At 43.3% G+C, this 17,321-nt stretch overlaps 1 protein-coding gene across 5 annotated transcripts in view; it reads left to right on the top strand.

Annotated features, from left to right (window-relative positions):
- Tango6 (transport and golgi organization 6 homolog) overlaps positions 1-17,321 on the top strand; it is a 163,741-nt gene that overhangs the window by 128,696 nt on the left and 17,724 nt on the right. For 4 of the 5 annotated variants that reach the window (XR_015735906.1, XR_015735907.1, XM_087900178.1 and 1 more), the window contains one exon: positions 10,895-11,008. Coding sequence is in view for 3 of the 5 variants with exons in the window: in XM_087900178.1 (XP_087756304.1) it covers positions 10,895-11,008 (114 nt within the window). In the remaining 2 variants the exon portion in view is untranslated. Of the gene's footprint in view, positions 1-10,894; positions 11,009-13,210; positions 13,424-17,321 lie in introns of those variants that run through there. The other variant, XM_087900179.1, reaches the window with a different exon arrangement.

Below are 17,321 nucleotides of genomic sequence, written 5' to 3'. Positions count from 1 at the left end.
CTCTGCTCCTCCATTTGTCCCCTTGTATTTCATATCATGTGTATCTGCTGCTCCCTCTTTTTGTTCTTTTTTTTTTCATCTTCTGAACCCTCCCCAAGACTTTCTTTTCTACCTTTCAGAGTCCCTCCTCTAGTTTCATGAGTTCTATACACACACACACACACACACACATACACAGAGAGCGAGAGAGAGAATGAGAAAGAGAGAGAGAAATGAACATGCATGGGTGCACATACATGAACATGCACACACACATGAATGGACACATATAAAAATAAAATATTTGATCAAACGTGAGAGAAAACATGTAGTATTTGTCTTTTTAGATGTGAGATACTTCCCTTAAGATAATAATTTTAAGTTCAACTCATTTTCTTGCAAATGTTATGATTTCATCTTTTTTTTCTCACTATATATATGTAACTCATTTCCTTTTTCTCTCTCTCTGTCTCTCTCCCCCTGTCTCCCTCTCTTTTCGAGACAGGGTTTCTCTGTGTAGTCCTGGCTGTCCTGGAACTTGCTCTGTAGACCAGTCTAACCTCAAACTCACAGAACTCCACCTTCCTCTATCTCCTGAATGCTGGGATTAAAGGCATGTGCCACCCTGGCCCAGCTCGTTCATCTCTTGATGAACATCTAGGCTGAATCCGCTTCCTAGCTGTAGTGGATAGCACAGCAATAATATATATGTCCTGATAGCTCTGTGGTAGAACATAGAGTCATTTGGGGATCATATTAATTATTGATTTTCTATTAATCTATATGTTTGATGTAATGATTTGTTGCCTTTAATTTCCCTATTTATTTCATATACATATTAAAAGATGTCTTCCAGATTGAGCATCCCTCTAAAACCCAAAATTATCCAAGATGATCTAAAATCCAAAACACTAATACCAGTATAATGTCACAGTTGGAAATTTTTCTAGACCATGAAACTTGGTACAATTTCATAAAATTACATAAAATGTTGTATAGGGCCAGGTGGTGGCAGAACACACCTTTAATTCCAGCACTTAGAAGGTAGAGGCAGGCAGATCTCTGAGTTTGAGGCCAGCCTAGTCTATAGACCGAGTTCCAGGACAGCTAGGGCTAGACAGAAAAACCCTATCTCAGGTAGGAAAAAGAGTTGTAAAAAATTACCTTCTGGCTAGGTGTCTAAAATTTATGTGAAATATAATTAAATTGTATATTTGGATTACATTATGTATATGTAAATTTTACACAAAAAATTTGAACTCCACAACAGTTTGGTCCCAAGCATTTCAGAAGAGATGCACTCAACCTGTCATTAGAATCTAAGTTCCAGGTTACTCACACTTGCTAAAAACAACTAGTAAATTGCTACAGAGATCCTGATAAGGCTGACACACTTGAAGAAACTTTGAGGATGAGCTAGATTGACCTTTTTTCATTCTCTGGGTCATCTGTGAGTCATTTCTATTTACCAAAAAATCTTAGGCAAATCTAGCATTATCTTCCTTGGTCATACAGGCCAGACCGAGTTGCTGGGCTCAGAGCTGTCAGTAGCCATACCTCTGTAACAGGGTGAGGCCAGACAGAAGAATCCCTGCGCATTGTCATCGCTGAACCCAAACCTGAAGACCAGCTTGCTTTCTCAGCCGCTAGACTCTTCCCTTTCTCTTCATGGAAACCACAGCATATAGCAGACTGAGCTAACGCAGGTTTATAGCACTTAAGAAATGCCAGATTTTGTTGGATTTTGTCACTGTCTTAGAGTTTTTATTGTTGTGAAGAGACACCATGAGCACAGCAACTCTTAGAAACAAAACATTTAATTGAATGGCGGCTTATAGTTTCAGAAGTTCAGTCCATTATCATCATGGCAGGGAACATGGTGGTATGCAGGAACACATGATGCTGGAACTGAGAGTCCTACATCTTGACTCAGAGGCAACAGGAAGTTGACTGAGACACTGGGCAGTATCCTGGGCATAGGAAACCTCAAAGCCTGCCCCCACAGTGATATACTTCCTTCAACAAGGCCATATCCACTCCAACAAAGCCATACCTCCTTGCCACTCCCTATGAGATTATGGGGGCCAATTGCATTCAGACTACCACAGTGTCTTTTTCTTTCTAGAGACCCACCAACATGCTGAAGAAAACCAAATTGCCAAGTCCTCTTGGGAATAGGAAACTAGGACCCAGCTCCACCCCTATTATGCCAATCACTTGAGCAAATGATTTAGATTCTGAATTCAGTGGTTTGTTTGTATTGTTTATTTAATCTTGAAAATAGGATTAAAATACCCACAATGTAGGAGCGTTACAGTGATCTAGAGGTGTTGTCTGTTTCATGTAATGATCTATTCAGCAGTTTTCGTTGGGAGCCTACTACATGTCATGCAGCTTTCTCCCAATACATCTCATTCTTCAAAGTACACAATGGTTCTTTTCTTCATAGAGATGCTACTCTAAAGGGAGACAGACAGCAAGGAGTGTGCGTGCTTGACTGGTGAAGTGACTCAGAAGGTAAAAGTAACGTGGCAAAGCCTGATCTGTTAACTCCCAGGACAGTCGGTAGGAGGCAAGAACTGACTCCCACAAATTATCCTCTGACCGCCACGTGCACACCATGGCATGCAAGCATTTATGCACTACACATGGACACACACATAAAAACTTTTAAATAATACATTGCTGAAAAGAATGCTTACATTAATCAGTATACTGTGAGTTAAACAATGTGTTCTGAGACGATCAAATCTACACGTTGGTTATTTTTTTCTTTGTGATGAAAAATACCTAACAGAGCAACAGAGGGAGGGTTAGTTCTGGCTCACAGTTCAAGGGCACAGGCTCACATGGTGGGAGTCACTGCAGCAAGAGCATGAGGCAGCTGCACTCAGGAAAGCAAAGAGAGATCAGGATCAGCCTGCTTTCATTCTCTGTTTTTCTTCCATCTGGAACCCCAGCCTGAAAAATGGTGCCACCCATGTGTATAGGTCCTCTCACCTCAGTGAACCTAATCTAGAAAATCCCTCTCAGACAGCCCAGAGTTTTGTCTCCGTGGTGGTTCTAAATCACCTCAAGTTGACAATCAGGATTAGCCATCACACCAGGTAGCTCTCGCTGGGGAAGTGATATTTGAGTATTATAAGCATTTTGGCTTTCTCTAAGGAAGGTCTTGATCATTGCGAGCAGGCTGATGGTGACACTGAGCCGTAAGACAGTGAAACCTCGAATTCACCCCCAGTGACACACTTCCTCCAGCAGGGACACAGTCTAACAAGACCACGTCTCCATAGTGCCACTCTATGAGCCTGTGGGGGCATTTTCATTCAAACCCCACACATGGCTAGGCAGCTTCTCTCTGTATTTGATGCGTAGATATAAGATGCTGCCCCACTTCTACAGACTTTTGTACTGTATCTATCTCAAAACTTTTCATAATTATTAATAAGTTGCAAACATAAAAAGGGAAGAACAAATTATTGTCATTGTTGTCATCATTTTCCTGCCTGTCCTTCTCTTATGGAGCTGAGGATCAGGTCGAGGGCTTTGCACATGCCTACCCAACGTTATCCTACTGAACTGTATCCACGGAGCCCAGAAACATTCTTCATTCAGTTTCTCATGCCCTCTAGTATCTATCATGCTTCTTGGCATGTGGTGGGCACTGTGTTATGTATCTGATTAATGGCAAATGCAGGGAATGATAAGGCTATCTGGGAAGACTAGCTCCTACGTGTTTAAAAGATAGTCATAATGGCAAGCACTTAATACCTTACGTATGTCAACAGATCTAGTGCTAACAGAAGAAACTGAGGCACAGAAAGACTAAATAAGTTGCCAAAGTATACAGGGAGCACATGGCAGGACTGGGATTTGAATGTGGGTAGTTAGTTCAAGGATTAACTCTCTTAAAATTCCGTACTGTCTCATGATGTTTTCAGCTCACTTAGAAGATTGTCTTTACGTCCTGAACGTAGAGCGCCTTGCCGTTTGCGAAAAGCCGCAAGCAGGAAGGATCATGCAGCTCTTGCTTTAGTAGAGCCTGATTTTGGCAGAAAAGCTTCAGACAGCAATATATCCCTCTGATCTGAAAAAGTGGGTATTTCCTTCCCATATAACTTCTGCCTCCTCCTCTTAAATGTTCTTATGTAGCATCCCATGCTTGCCTTGTCATCAGTGCCAAACCAGGTACCTTAGGTAGACTACAAGTTTGAACATGCTTGGAGCCCTACCAGCTTTAGTGTTTTCATCCACTGAGCCCTTCTGTAGGCAGACTGTTTCAGACCCTTCACATGGAAAGAGTGGGGAGTCTTTGTGTGTGTGGGGGGGGCATGTGCATGTGATGGGGATTGGTACAGAAATTGGTACCAAGAAGTGGGGCCTTTGCTGTGATAAACCTGACCATGTGGTTTATGGGACTGCTCAAGACAACCACACAGGGAAGTGCTTTCCAAGGTTCAACTGCCAAGGTCACACAGAGACCACTACAGCTGGAATAGAAGGGGTATTCTGGGCCTCAGGCTGGCACTTGATGGCATTATCCTCGTGTGCTGGTTTTGCAGGCATGCAAAATGCAAGTTAGCAGTCATGGGAGGGCGCACCAAGGTTTCAGAAAATCGCTGAAGCCAAGCAGTGTGTGGCAGGGCTTAGTTCCTTTCAGGGAAGATGGGCCCTTGCAAAAATTGTGCAGGGGATCCTAAGTTGAAATGGAAGCCCGTGATGTTGGACATAGCAGGACCATGGGATATCCACCAAGGAAAGCTGCAGTAGAATCAGTTCAAGAGAGAGGCTGTGTGTGCTGCATGTGATACAACTAAAGGGTGGGGGCTTCCTGAGTCTGTTGGAGCCCACATGATGTCAGTAAGGGTCCCAAGATGCCAAATGGGAAGCTAGGGTGTAGTTGTATTCTGATAGGTTTTAGGTTTGCTTGTCAGGTCTTTTCTGGTTAGCCCCTCATTCTTCCCTATAGGAATGCAAATGTTTAATCTGTGTCATTATATCTTAGAAATATGTTTTTTGCTTTTTGTTTTATGGGGCTCACAGTTAAGAGATTGTCTTTCATCTTAAATGAGATTTTAGCCTTGAATGATGTTAGAGCTGTTAAGACTCTTGGGAATGAACTGACTATACTTTGCATCATGAGATAGCTATGGTCCTTTGAGGACAAAAGGTGGAGCACTGTGGTTTAAAAGTGATGTGTTCGTCAGGTGTGGTGGTGCACAGCTTTTATCCCAGCACTGGAGAGACAGAGGCAGGCGGATCGCTGTTGGTAAGGTTAACTTGCAGTTAATCTTTATTGTCAATTTGATGGGATTTATAATCCCCTAGAGATACACCCAGAGGTATTAATAAGGGTTTTTCTAGAGAGATTTAATTAAGAAGGGAATACTCACCCTCAAGGTGAGTGGTACAATTCTATGGCTGGAGTCCCAGACCGAATAAAAGGAGAAAATAAGCTGAATGTTTGCATTTTTATCTCTCCACTTCCTGACTGCAGATGCAGTGTGACTGGCTGACTCACGTTCTTGTCTCCATGCCGGCCCACAGTGAGAGATAATATTCCTTCTTAATCTCTGAGCCAAAATAAATCTTTATTCCCGACATTGCTTCTGGAAGGTATTTGGTCTCAACAATGAAAGAGATAACTAATTCTAAGGGGGAAGGGGAGGGGCTTCAAACAGGGTTTCTCTGTGTAGCCCTTGCTATCCTGGAACTCACTCTGTAGACCAGGCTGGTGTAGAATCAGAAATCTGCCTGCCTCTGCCTCCTGAGTGCTGGGATTAAAGGTGTGCGCCACCACTAACGAGGTACCCGTTCAGTAGGTCTTCAAATTGTTTTGTCATTCAGTAGACAGGCTTTGATCACATACTCTGTACCAATTGGTCCTGCAGCCAAGCCATGTGCTGGGTGGTGAGAAAGAGCTGTGAGCACAGGAGCATTCTCTGTCCTCATGGACCTGACATTCTGGAGACAGGAAGCACACAGTAGATAAATAACTAAATGAATATTTTGTGACACGATGGTAGGTCACGAGGAAGTTACACCTAGTGAGAGAAGAGGCAGTTTGTTGTTGGACACAAATGAGATGGACAAGCAGAATTTTCTGTTGAGTGACATTTGAGCAAAGATGTAAGGAAAGAGGTGATCCATGTACCTGGAGGACAACATTCCAGGTGGGTTGTTGCTGGAGAGGAAAGTGTGAGAGAAAGAACATAAGGAGCCAGTGTTGGAAAGGTAGTGGCCAATCTACATAGGGCTTGCAAAGTCTGTGAGCTTTTCCTTTGTGTGAGATGAGAAGACAGCAAAAGAAATGCAATGGTATAATTTATTCCAAATCACTAAGACATTTTTATTAGCTCTTAAGCATCTAATGAAGTCTCTGAATCCTGGTGTCTGGGCGATCCCTAGCCTCAAGTGCTGATAGAGAAGGAACTTAACTTGAAGAGACTGCTCTGCAGCCTGGCATGTCAGTAGAGTCTACAATGGGTGATTCACTAGACCAAGCACAGGGCTCACACAGAGCTGGTACCCTGTGTTAGAGAAGTCACGCTCATCAGTGTTAGGAAGGCAGAGGAAGTGCAGGTTCATAATCTACTTTGTTAGAAAGATGAACTAGCCATCAAACCTGATGCTCTTTGCTCTGGGGACATTCGCCCCTCTAGCTGTGGCATCTGAAGAGAGCTGTCCTAATTTGTCAGTGGTCCAGATTTGGGAACACTTCTGTATTTTATATGGTGTTGGCTGGCAGGGAGGGAAAGAAAGTATAGGTCCAGCTCTTCCCCCATCTCTTCCTACTGGGAATTTAAGTTTTTCTTCTTTGTTGGTGTCAAGATTTAGCCTGTTTAGAGTACATTATCATTTTTTCCACAACTTCTTGTTCATGTTAAGCACTATGTTGCTTGAAACCAAATCTTGATAGGCTTTCATCTTTATCACTGTGTGAAGTGTTGTGATTTAAGTCAGTGCAGGAAGAGGCCTGTCCTCAATCCAGCAGATAAGATGTGCCCCAGGTGATGAGGACATGGAACAGCCTACTTTAATGAATGCCCAAAACTCCACGTACTTGAGCTCTGAGGCAGGTACAGAGTCACTGCTCCTATCAGTTACTTTCCTGTTGCTGTGAGAAAACATGACCAAGGCAACCTATATATGAAGGAGTTTATTCGGGCTTACAGTTCTGGAGGGCTGGAGTCCATGATGGTGGAGTGAAGGGGTGATAGCAGGAACAGGAAGCCGAAGGCATACATCTTTCCTTTTCTTTCCTCCTTTTATGTTTTGTTTTTGTTATTGTTTGTAAGGGCATTGTCTCTTTGTGTAGCCCTAGTTGTCCTGGAACTCCCTGTGTACACCAGGCTGACCCCAAATTCACAGAGATCTGTCGGTCTCTGCCTCCTGAGTGCTGAGATCAAAGGTGTGTGTCACCACATCTGGCAAGACTCACTTTTAAACCATAAGCATAAAGTAAAGAGAGCAACCTAGAAATGGTGCAAGGTAAAAACTCAAAGCCTGCCCCTTTTAATGTCCCTCCTCCAGCATGGTCACAGCTCCTAAGCTTCCCCAAACAGCGCTATCAACTGGGGACCAAGTGTTAAAATGCCAGAGCCTGTGGGGGCATTCTCATTCAAAGCAGCACATGCTCTGAGTTTATCACAGGCTTTTCCACCGTCAGTGCAGTTGCATACGTGACAAAGTGCCTGCAGTGGGACTCCACTGATGCTTTGGGGAACCCTGAAGAAGCTCAAGTAACCATCATGGTCTCTTTCCTGGTAGGTGAAATGAGTAAGCTGAGCTCATAATAACCATTGCTTTCTAATTCTCCAGTGGATCCAGTTTCAGACATGTGAGCACAGCAACTGAATTTTAACAAATGAAGCTTCAGGGAAAGGGAGAAAGGGATGCTGGAACACTGAGGTCATGACTTCTTGACGCACACCTCAACTCTAGTAGCTTCTCTCCCTGGGGTTTTCCAAAGTGCTTATTGGTGATCTTGCCATTTTACTCTTTATTTACATAGTCTTCCTTACTCAGGTTGTGTGCCAGATGTTTGGGGGTGATGATTTTCCTTATTTCTGTGGCTCCTATGAAATGTTCAGTTTTTCAGACTGGCCACTAATGTTTCCAAAACAGCCATCATCTTCCCTTCTGTATGGCTTTCAGAAGGGAAGATGGCTTCCATGATTCTGCCTGTGAAGAGGAAGCCTTCAGCAGTATCTCTCATTAGGATAGGTGCGTTGACCCTCAGGGCAAGTGTCCCGAATTAATCCAAAATGGATTTCTGTCCTGTGGGAAAGCTTAGAAATAGAAACTGGGAATATTATAAATTAGTAAAGACCTTGCATCATGTCTGTGGTTCACCAAGGCTTTTAGAGATGGAAGGCAATGTTGAGCATGTCCTTGGAGTTGGAGGTGAGAGACTAACCCTGGAGTGTTAGACAAATGGAAGGTAACAGCCTTGCCAGCTCCCCACTTCTAGTGTTAGGCAGAAATCCATGGTACCAGCTTTCAGGAAAGCAGCGTATGAGCTAGGCACAGGTGCTTGACCTGAGCAGGAGGATGTTCTGACCTTTAGATGACATATACAAGGCCATACAAAAATCCTACTGCCTTGAATAGCCATTCCATTATGTAGAATGTGGTCCTCATGGCAGACGTGTAGAGAAAGGTTCATTGGCCTCTTCTGATCTTAGGCCTCTTCCTAATTGTCATGGACAACTACTTGCAAATGGTACAGAAGCTACAGGCTATTCCAGAAACCCTTAGAGAAGCACAGTTCTTTCCGCTGTACCTTCAAGATATAGCGTAGGGATTGAAGAATTAACTTTAAAGAGAAAAGCCCTTCTCCAAACAGGATTCTTCTCCCTAGATATCCAAATTGTAGCTTAACTGTCAGAACCAGGCTTGTACTGAGAGGGGCAGAACAGAGGAGGCAAAAGCAGGCACCAGTAGGGTTTTGAAGGGGAAACCTTGGTCTCCCAAATTGGAATCCTGCACCCAACGCTAAACCTTGAGAGGCATGGGGCAGTCACTCAGAACCTCTGCTTGTGACGTTGCTGTGGGCTGGCTTCCTATGTTATGAAACCAAGTAAGAAAAACTTTCGTGTGTCTGGAAAGACTACAACCTAGCTCTAACTTGTTTCTCTGTCTTCAGTTCCTACCTTGTAAATACTAAGCTTGAAAGTGAAGGTAGCTATTATATTGTTGCCTCCTTGGAGGTGACCCAAGGAATTCCTAACTAAAATGCTTCTGCCGTTAATGCCAGGGGCATGGAAGCTGCCCCTGCTGGCCTTAGGGTTGGGGATCCCAGGTCCAAAGCAGAGAAGCAGCTTCCTAGATCTTACTGAACAGCAGTTCCCCATGGGTTGCAGTTTCTCTGGGGTTTTTCTTCCCTTTCAATCTGCAAGCGTGTCTATTAGATGCACAACTTGATGGAATGCCAGCACATCACAGATGCAATTATATTTCAGAACAAGCCTCCTTCTTCTAATCTCTCTGCCATCACTGATTAATTAGGTACTTTGAACTCTGCCCAACTGTTTGAAAGCTGTGAAAAATACAACCTGCATAGTTAAAATTTCTACACAAGCCTATTTCCTCATTGTGCCTGTATTCCCCATCCTTTGAACATAATAAGTATTTATACATGTTTTCTAATACACGATCTGGCTATTTTCTTATCATGGCTAGAATTCTCTCCACTGCTGGCCAAGAAATACAAGCACACAATGAAAACCTAATAGCAAAACTATGTGAGAAACCAATTGAATAATTTAGGCTTACTTGCAGCTTGTTACTGCCATGTGACACACAAAAGTTATGTTTTTCCTTTTAAGCCTTGCCTGAATGCCTCAGAAAGGCATCTTGTTAATGGTGTCTCCTTACAGACCTTTTAGAGTATCTTTGTGTTTGTGAGGAGCAGTGGTAGGATAGCTGGCATAGGATTTAGAATCTCTCTCTCTCTCTCTCTGTCTCTCTCCTTCCCCATTCCCTTCCCCCCTCTCCTCTTCCTCTCTGTGTGTACCAGTTTCTAACTCAGGCCCTCACGCTTGTACAAACAACAGTTTACCAGCAGAGCCGTCCCCAGCCCCACACTGTCTCGTTTTTATCACGTGTAATTATTAGCTGTGTGTATGGCACCATGTTTTATTTTAGTGCAGGGGGTCAAGGGACAGTTTTTAGGGATCAGTCTCTCCTTCCCCTTCATAACGCTTTAGAGATAGAGCTTGGGGCACCAGGACTGAGTAGCTCACACCTGTCCCCTCTGAGCCATCTCGCTGGCCCACATGACTCCATGTTTGCAAGTAATTTCTAGTCCTTCTTTTCTGAGATGGAATTGTCTTTGAAAGAGCCTGAGTGCTGAAAAATCCGGTCTACAAAAGAAGAGACGCAGGCAGAGCACCTCTGAGACAGGCCATGCTGTCTCTTAGAGTGGACACTAGGTTTAAAGGACTGGGTGGACATGCAAAGGTAATGAGTGTCTCGCTCCTCATAGCCCTGTGCTCCTTAGCTGAGCCTCATGGTCCTCAGGCCCTAGAAACTGCCCTGACCAATCTGTCCTTCCTCTGATGGGAAGTTCCCAAAGATGAGCACATAACACCTTTCCCCAATTTTAGGGAATACTTGCGTTTGGCCTTGCCTTGTTTTGAAAACATATTCTGTAGACATCTATGCCTTCCCACTCTCTGGTTCCATCCCTGAATTTCAAACCAGATTTTGACCTTTTCCAGAAACAGTTGGCTCTATCAGGACCTCTACCACTGATCTCATCTTCTTCATTGAGCATGAGAAAACAAAGCCACCTCTTCCTTTCTAAGCCAGCTTGCTCTTAGGGAGTGTGTAATTGAGAGGAGCGCAGTTGAAAGGCTCTAGGTAGTTATGCAGTCCTGGTTCCTATTGACTTCTTCCCTCACCCTCCTAGGTGACAGCCTGCCTGATTGCTGTAGCTAAGACAGACAGTGATGTTCAAGTGCGCAGAGCCGCGATCCATGTGGTTGTGCTGCTGCTGCGGGGACTCAGCCAGAAAGCAACTGAGGTAAGCCAGCTTCCCCCCGTGCATCTTCCCTTCCTTGTGTTATTCTGGGACCCAGTCTTCCTTGTACAGGTTCAGCTTAAACGCCTTGCTTAGATTTGAGTTGGGGTTTTCATAGCAAGAAAATGGTATGGTTTGCATCTCCAGTAAGAGTCTCTGTGATGCATTAGACAGTAGCTACACAGTAGCTGCTGCGGGAAAATCACACGCACGTTTCCAGAGGCTGTGAGTCCTGGCAGTCTCAGGGCAGGCTCCACAGTGAGCTAGCTGGAGCACATCCACCCTACTCTGCAGCCTGAGCTCTGGTGGCTTGTCTTTCTGACTCACTTCACTGTTGATGCGTAGGAATGGGAGGCTTCATCTAAGAGAGACTTCCTTTCCAGCTCTGAGTTCAATCCATATTTTGTTGTGGCGTAAATTATACTTTCTTCTTTTCTTCAAGTGGGTTTGGGTGGACCTCTCCCCATTGTATGGCCAATACAGGAAGAAAGTTTATGAATTGGAATGTGTGCTGAGAGTGAATGAACTCAGAATGAATTTCCCTCTTGCTTCTAATGGAACCACCTTCCCAGCTGATTTCAGATTAGCGTTTGTGTTAATAATTCATTTGCTGGCACCCACAGACTGATCTGCGGCTCGCACATCAGTATTTAGCCAAACCTCTGGGAAGCCATTGTGAGAGTGATTGTTCTGTCACACAGGGAGGCTTATTCATGCCTGTATTTTACCGTATCAGTCACCAACACCTGTTTGTACACGTAGGCGTTCTTAGTTGTCCCCTTCCGACCTTGACAGCCTCGCTGTCCCCATCAATGCCTACTTGTTGTCGTTCAGCCTGGCAGCTGGTTTCCAGACGGCCACTTCCCTGTCTGCCACCCTCAGCTGCCCTTCTCTGCCTTCACATGTGCCTTGCCTAGGGTGCCTTGCCTAGGGTAAGGTTTGGCTTGCATGGGCTCACGTGGCATGAATGTGTTCACCTGAGAGTTAGAAAAGCTTGACTGTGGTGGCCTCGTCAAGGGAGGATTTGTTTTTATCAAGTCACAAGAGCTGTGTGTTTCTTAGTAACTCAGCTGTAGGAAGGCCAGTGTTTCTTGGATTGTCACAGCCCGTTGTCTCCTAGCAGCAGTATGGCTGCAGCAGGCATGGCCCCTAGAACTGATTAAATGGGAAATAAAGAAGGTGAGAGAAAGACAAGTCTAGGCACTTTTGCATCCTGTGGTGGGGGAACGGTTTTCTAGCATCATCCCCCCAGCTTACTTTGTTTCATTCAGTACCCAGAGTGCTCACCTAACCACCCACCCCCCACGGTAAGGTGTCTCGATGCTGCATTTAGCCGGCACATTTCTTGAAACAGAATCAAAGTTTAGTTCGTGAGGATGATGGCAGGAAATGAATACTGGGGCTGTGACTAATAGTGACACAAAGGAAGTGGGAAGAATGGCCGAGCTGACTCACAAGAGCTTTTCTCTGGGAAGAATTGTGCAGTGATGGAGTTCTCACCTAGTCTGTCTGGCGATAAGACAGGGACATGTGCACATAGCCTGATGGTTCCTAGAATTAAATGAATTGCTGTAGTAAATACACAGCTTTTGTTCAGAACCTGCTGTACAAACAGGAATCAAGAAACTTCTGTACTTTCCATCTTTGCTAAGATCTACAGGGCTGGGAGTATAGATGGTCTAACACTTGCCTGGCACTCAGTACAGGAAAAGCCCTGGGTTCAGTCCTCTGCCACTCAAGAAAATAACTTAGGCTAAGCATATTGCTGTATACGTATAATCCCAGCATTTAGGAGGCAAGGTGGGTGGATCATGAGCTCAAGGCCAGCCTGGGCTACATAGCGAGATCCTATCTCAAACAACAATAGAATCTATGATGCTTCTAGTAAATACATCGTGGTCCTTGTGTTGCTCTTGTTGCAGTTTTTCTCTTTGAAATTGGGGTTGAACCTAGAACTTTATTCATTCTAGCTTGTACTGAACTGGGTCCCTAGTCAGTATCACTGTTTATGTAATCCTTAACAACTGGGAAGATTGAATGAGGGAGTGCAGAAATTCTATATTAAAATCTTCTACCAGTCTAAAATTATTTAGTAATAAAAGATGATTTAAGAGGTTGGAGAAATGGCTCAGCAGTTAACAGCATATGTTGTTGTTGTTGTTGTTTTAAAAGATTTATTTATTTATTTATTTATTATATATGCAGTGTTCTGCCTGCATGTATGCCTGCATTCCAGAAGAGGACCCAGATCTCATTATAGATGGTTCAGAGCCACCATGTGGTTTGCTGGGAATTGAACTCAGGACCTCTGGAAGAGCAGCCAGTGTTCTTAACCACTGAGCCATCGCTTCAGTTCCAGCATATGTTGTTCTTGTAGAGGGCCAAAGTTTAATTCCCAGCACCCCCACATCAGGCAGCTCACAACTGCCTGAAACTCTAGCTTCAGCAGATCTGACATATCTCTTACACCTGCACATGCAGGGATGCACATGTGCATGCAAATAAATAGATAATAAATCATTAAATATATTTAAAAATATTAGTTACAACCTTTTTTGTTTGTTTTTTCAAGATAAGGTATCTCTGTGTATCTTTGGAGCCTGTCCTGGAACTCGCTTTGCAGACCATGCTGGCCTCAAACTCACATATCTGCCTGCTTCTGCCTCCGGAGTGCTGGGATTAATGGCGTGTGCCACCATCACCAGGCCCAAGTTACAACCTTTTAAAGAAAAATCTAAGCTCAGTATGGTGTTGTACCCTTGTAATCCCCAAATTTGAGATCTGGAGGCAGGAGAATCACAAGTTCAGCTCTGTCTGCTACAGAACAGGTGCTCCTGGGCTGCACAGATAAAACAAAACAAATCCATAAAACTTTGAACATGGGGTGTAGCCCACTTGTAGACCGCATGCTTAGTAATTAAAGGCACTAAGTTTGACCCCAATATCAAAAAAGGAAAAATTCTTACGAAGTATGAGTAATGCTATGCACACATGTACATACGCAATAAAAGAGAATTGTGTGTGTGTGTGTGTGTGTGTGTGTAAATAAGGGAACAATGAAAGCTGAAGCAGGAACTCTAAAAGCTGGGTGTGCTGTTGTGCGCTTGTAATCTCAGCACTCGGGGTTGGGAGCAGGAGGATCAGGTCACCCTGGCTTCATCACCAAGTTCAAGACTAACATGGGCTACAGGAGGGCGGGGGAAGAGGAGGAAAGAAAAAGAAAAGAAACGTTATCTAAGTGCCTCACATCTGTGTCTAGCTAATGAAAGCAGCACTGTTTGCCTCAGCAAACAGGAATTAACCTGTGGCCTTGAAGACCTCTGTCACTTTTAAAAAGTGGTGTAAAAAGAAAATGCCTCTCCTGTTCTTCACACCTCTGGGCCAAACTCACTGAAACTTACAAATCGTGCTTACTCAGTGGGTGAAGGAAGGAAATGGGATGGATGGATGCCTAACTCCGCCACTGCATCCTTGAGACCAGGTGTGTTAAATCTTGTCACCGTGGTTGTGATTATAACTGGGGCCACTGTAATGAGGAGTGGAGAGAACTGCTCAGCTTACACTGACATTTCTCTTCAGAGCTGTTTTGCCCCCAGGAACAGCTGAAGTGAAGATGCTACTCTGTTGATGAAGTTTTCCTTTCTGTCCTGCTAATCACTCTCTCTCCAGCTGTAGGTAGCCGAAAGGTAGTGCGGGTTTCATCTGCTGCTTGTGGGTGTGGGGCCCAGGATCTCTGTGGTTACAGCAGCTGGTCAGGGAGGTAGGGAGATGGATTGGGAATAAGAGAGAAACCATCACTGCCTCTAATTGATGAGGTGATTTTTAGTTCATTCAACAGTAGCCAGAGTGTTTAGTGGCAGTCAAAACAAAATCTGCACTCACTCTCTTACTAAAGAAGAAAGGTCTCTTTTTTTTTTATTTAGCCTTAGATCTTATTTGCTTAATATATAGCACGACACTTAAGAAGCCAGAAGTTACCTTCTTTAAACTCCTATCTACCTTACCGTGGCTGAAAAGCAAATTTACTAGGAATAACCAGGAGAGGAGGCATGGCATGTTCAGACCTGTAACCTGTGTTGCTTTCAGAGTTAAGAATAGGCCTTCTCAACACAGAAAAATGAGCTAAGCAGCACAATAAAGATGGTGCTGCTTAACTACCACCTCTTCCCAAGTTTGAGCTTTGCCCAGTGACTCCCTTATCCTATGTATTATAAATGTTTAGAATATTTATATTCAGGGCTGGAGAGATGGCTCAGAGGTTAAGAGCATTGCCTGCTCTTCCAAAGGTCCTGAGTTCAGTTCCCAGCAACCACATGGTGGCTCACAACCATCTGTAATGTGGTCTGGTGCCCTCTTCTGGCCTGCAGGCTTATTCATAGACAGAATATTATATACATAATAAATAAATAAATTTAAAAATAGAATATATATATATATATATATATATATATATATATATATATATTCATGTTTGGTCCAGAGACAATAACCAAGGCAGTAGAAATTGAAGGCTGTCCTGTGAAGCTGGCACTCCTTCACATAGCGGCCATCCAGTCAGTACAGAGAACTGCTCCCTGAGAGAGGGAGGAGAGCTGGCTGGTTCTTACGAGGAGTGCAGGCTTAGGGGACCATCATGGGCAGAGGATTTCTGTTTCCTTGGCTTTCACTGTAGGGACAGATTGAAGAGTTATTTGATGAGGCATGCAATACTGTAGGGACTTTAGAAAAGACGTCTTTTTGGCCAACACTAGAAGGTGGAATCTAGTGCTTGTGTCTTAGATTCATCAGGTGCTAGTCTGTCTAGGCCAAGTAGAGACTGTGGTGTAACACTTAACACAGACACAGACAGATTCAAGTTTAAAATAAACACATAGATCAAATGGAAAGTTTCTTGTTGGCAGAAAATTCTGTCCTCAAGCCACTCCCAAATAACCACTCAGAAGGCCAATATTAATTATAAATGCTCAACCAATAGCTCAGGCTTGTTACTAGTTAACTCTTTTTTGTTTTGTTTTGTTTTTTGTTTATTTTTTTTTTGAGACAGGGTTTCTCTGTAGCTTTTGAAGCCTGCCCTGGAACTAGCTGTTGTAGACCAGGCTTGCCTCAAACTCAGAGTTCCGCCTGCCTCTGCCTCCTAAGTGCTGAGATTAAAGGCATGCATCACCACCACCCAGCTTTTTTCTTTTCTTTTTTTATTTTTTTTCCTTTTTCTTCTTTTTATTTTTTTTAGTTACCTCTTATATTTATGCTAACCCATATTTCTTATCTATGCTTTGCCACGTGCCTTGGTACCTTTTCTCAGTACAGCATGCCAATCTTGTCTGTGTCTGCTGGTGACTCCAGACTCTGCCCTTCTTCCTCCCAGCATTCTCAGTTTGGCTCTCACACCTAACCTTGTCCTGTTCAGCTATTGGCCAGTTATCTTCTTTATTAAGCCGATTACAACAGCATATATTCACACAGTGTAAAGGAATATTTCACATTTTCTCCTTTTTTTCTAATTTAAAGAAAGGTCTTAACTTTAACATAGTAAAATGTATAATTATATACAGGTAAAATTATATTCAATAAAACAATTATTACATCAGAATTAGTTAAAATATCTAGTTCATTTGTACTTAGCAAAATTAGAGAAAATATTCTATTATCTATTTTTATCTTTGTGACTCTAAAGTTTTAGACCTAATTTACTTTTTATTATTACTAAGAAAAACTTTAACTATGACTATCTAGTTTTCAACTTTGTCAAAGACCCTAGAAAAGTGAAATATCACCTAACAACAGGGATATCTGACTATCTGGACAGTCACATTAATTTCTTCTGTAACAGTTTGCCCTGGGGAATCCCATGTCTCTGACTCTAGAGTGCTAGGATTATAGGTGGCCCCTATGACTGTCCGAGGATCCAAACTCTGGTCTTCATGCTTGCCATATCCTAAGCCATAACTCTAGCCTCCTGAAAACATTATCTTAAAGCAAATAATTGCACTAGTAATGAATAAGAACGGACAACAGTCATGGATCTAATTTACCACACTGACAGAATTTTTAAGTGATTTCTTTTTTTTTTCTTTTTCTTTTCTTTTCTTTTTTTTTTTTTTTTTAATTTTTCAAAACGGGGTTTCTCGGTAGCTTTGGAGCCTGTCCTGGAATTCACTAGACCAGGCTGGCCTCAAACTCACAGAGATCCACCTGCCTCTGCCTCCCAAGTGGTGCTTGGATTAAAGGCGTGCGCCACCACCACCCAGCTTAAGTGATTTCTAAACAATTGCCTAGAGATTCAAACTGTGGCAACATCTCATTGCTTTCTCTGAGC

This window comes from Myodes glareolus, chromosome 22 (assembly GCF_982192425.1).
Source record: "Myodes glareolus chromosome 22, mMyoGla1.1, whole genome shotgun sequence".
Lineage (NCBI taxonomy): Eukaryota > Metazoa > Chordata > Mammalia > Rodentia > Cricetidae > Myodes > Myodes glareolus.
Note: the sequence above shows the minus strand (reverse complement) of the source record. Positions and strands in the feature narration are given on the sequence as shown.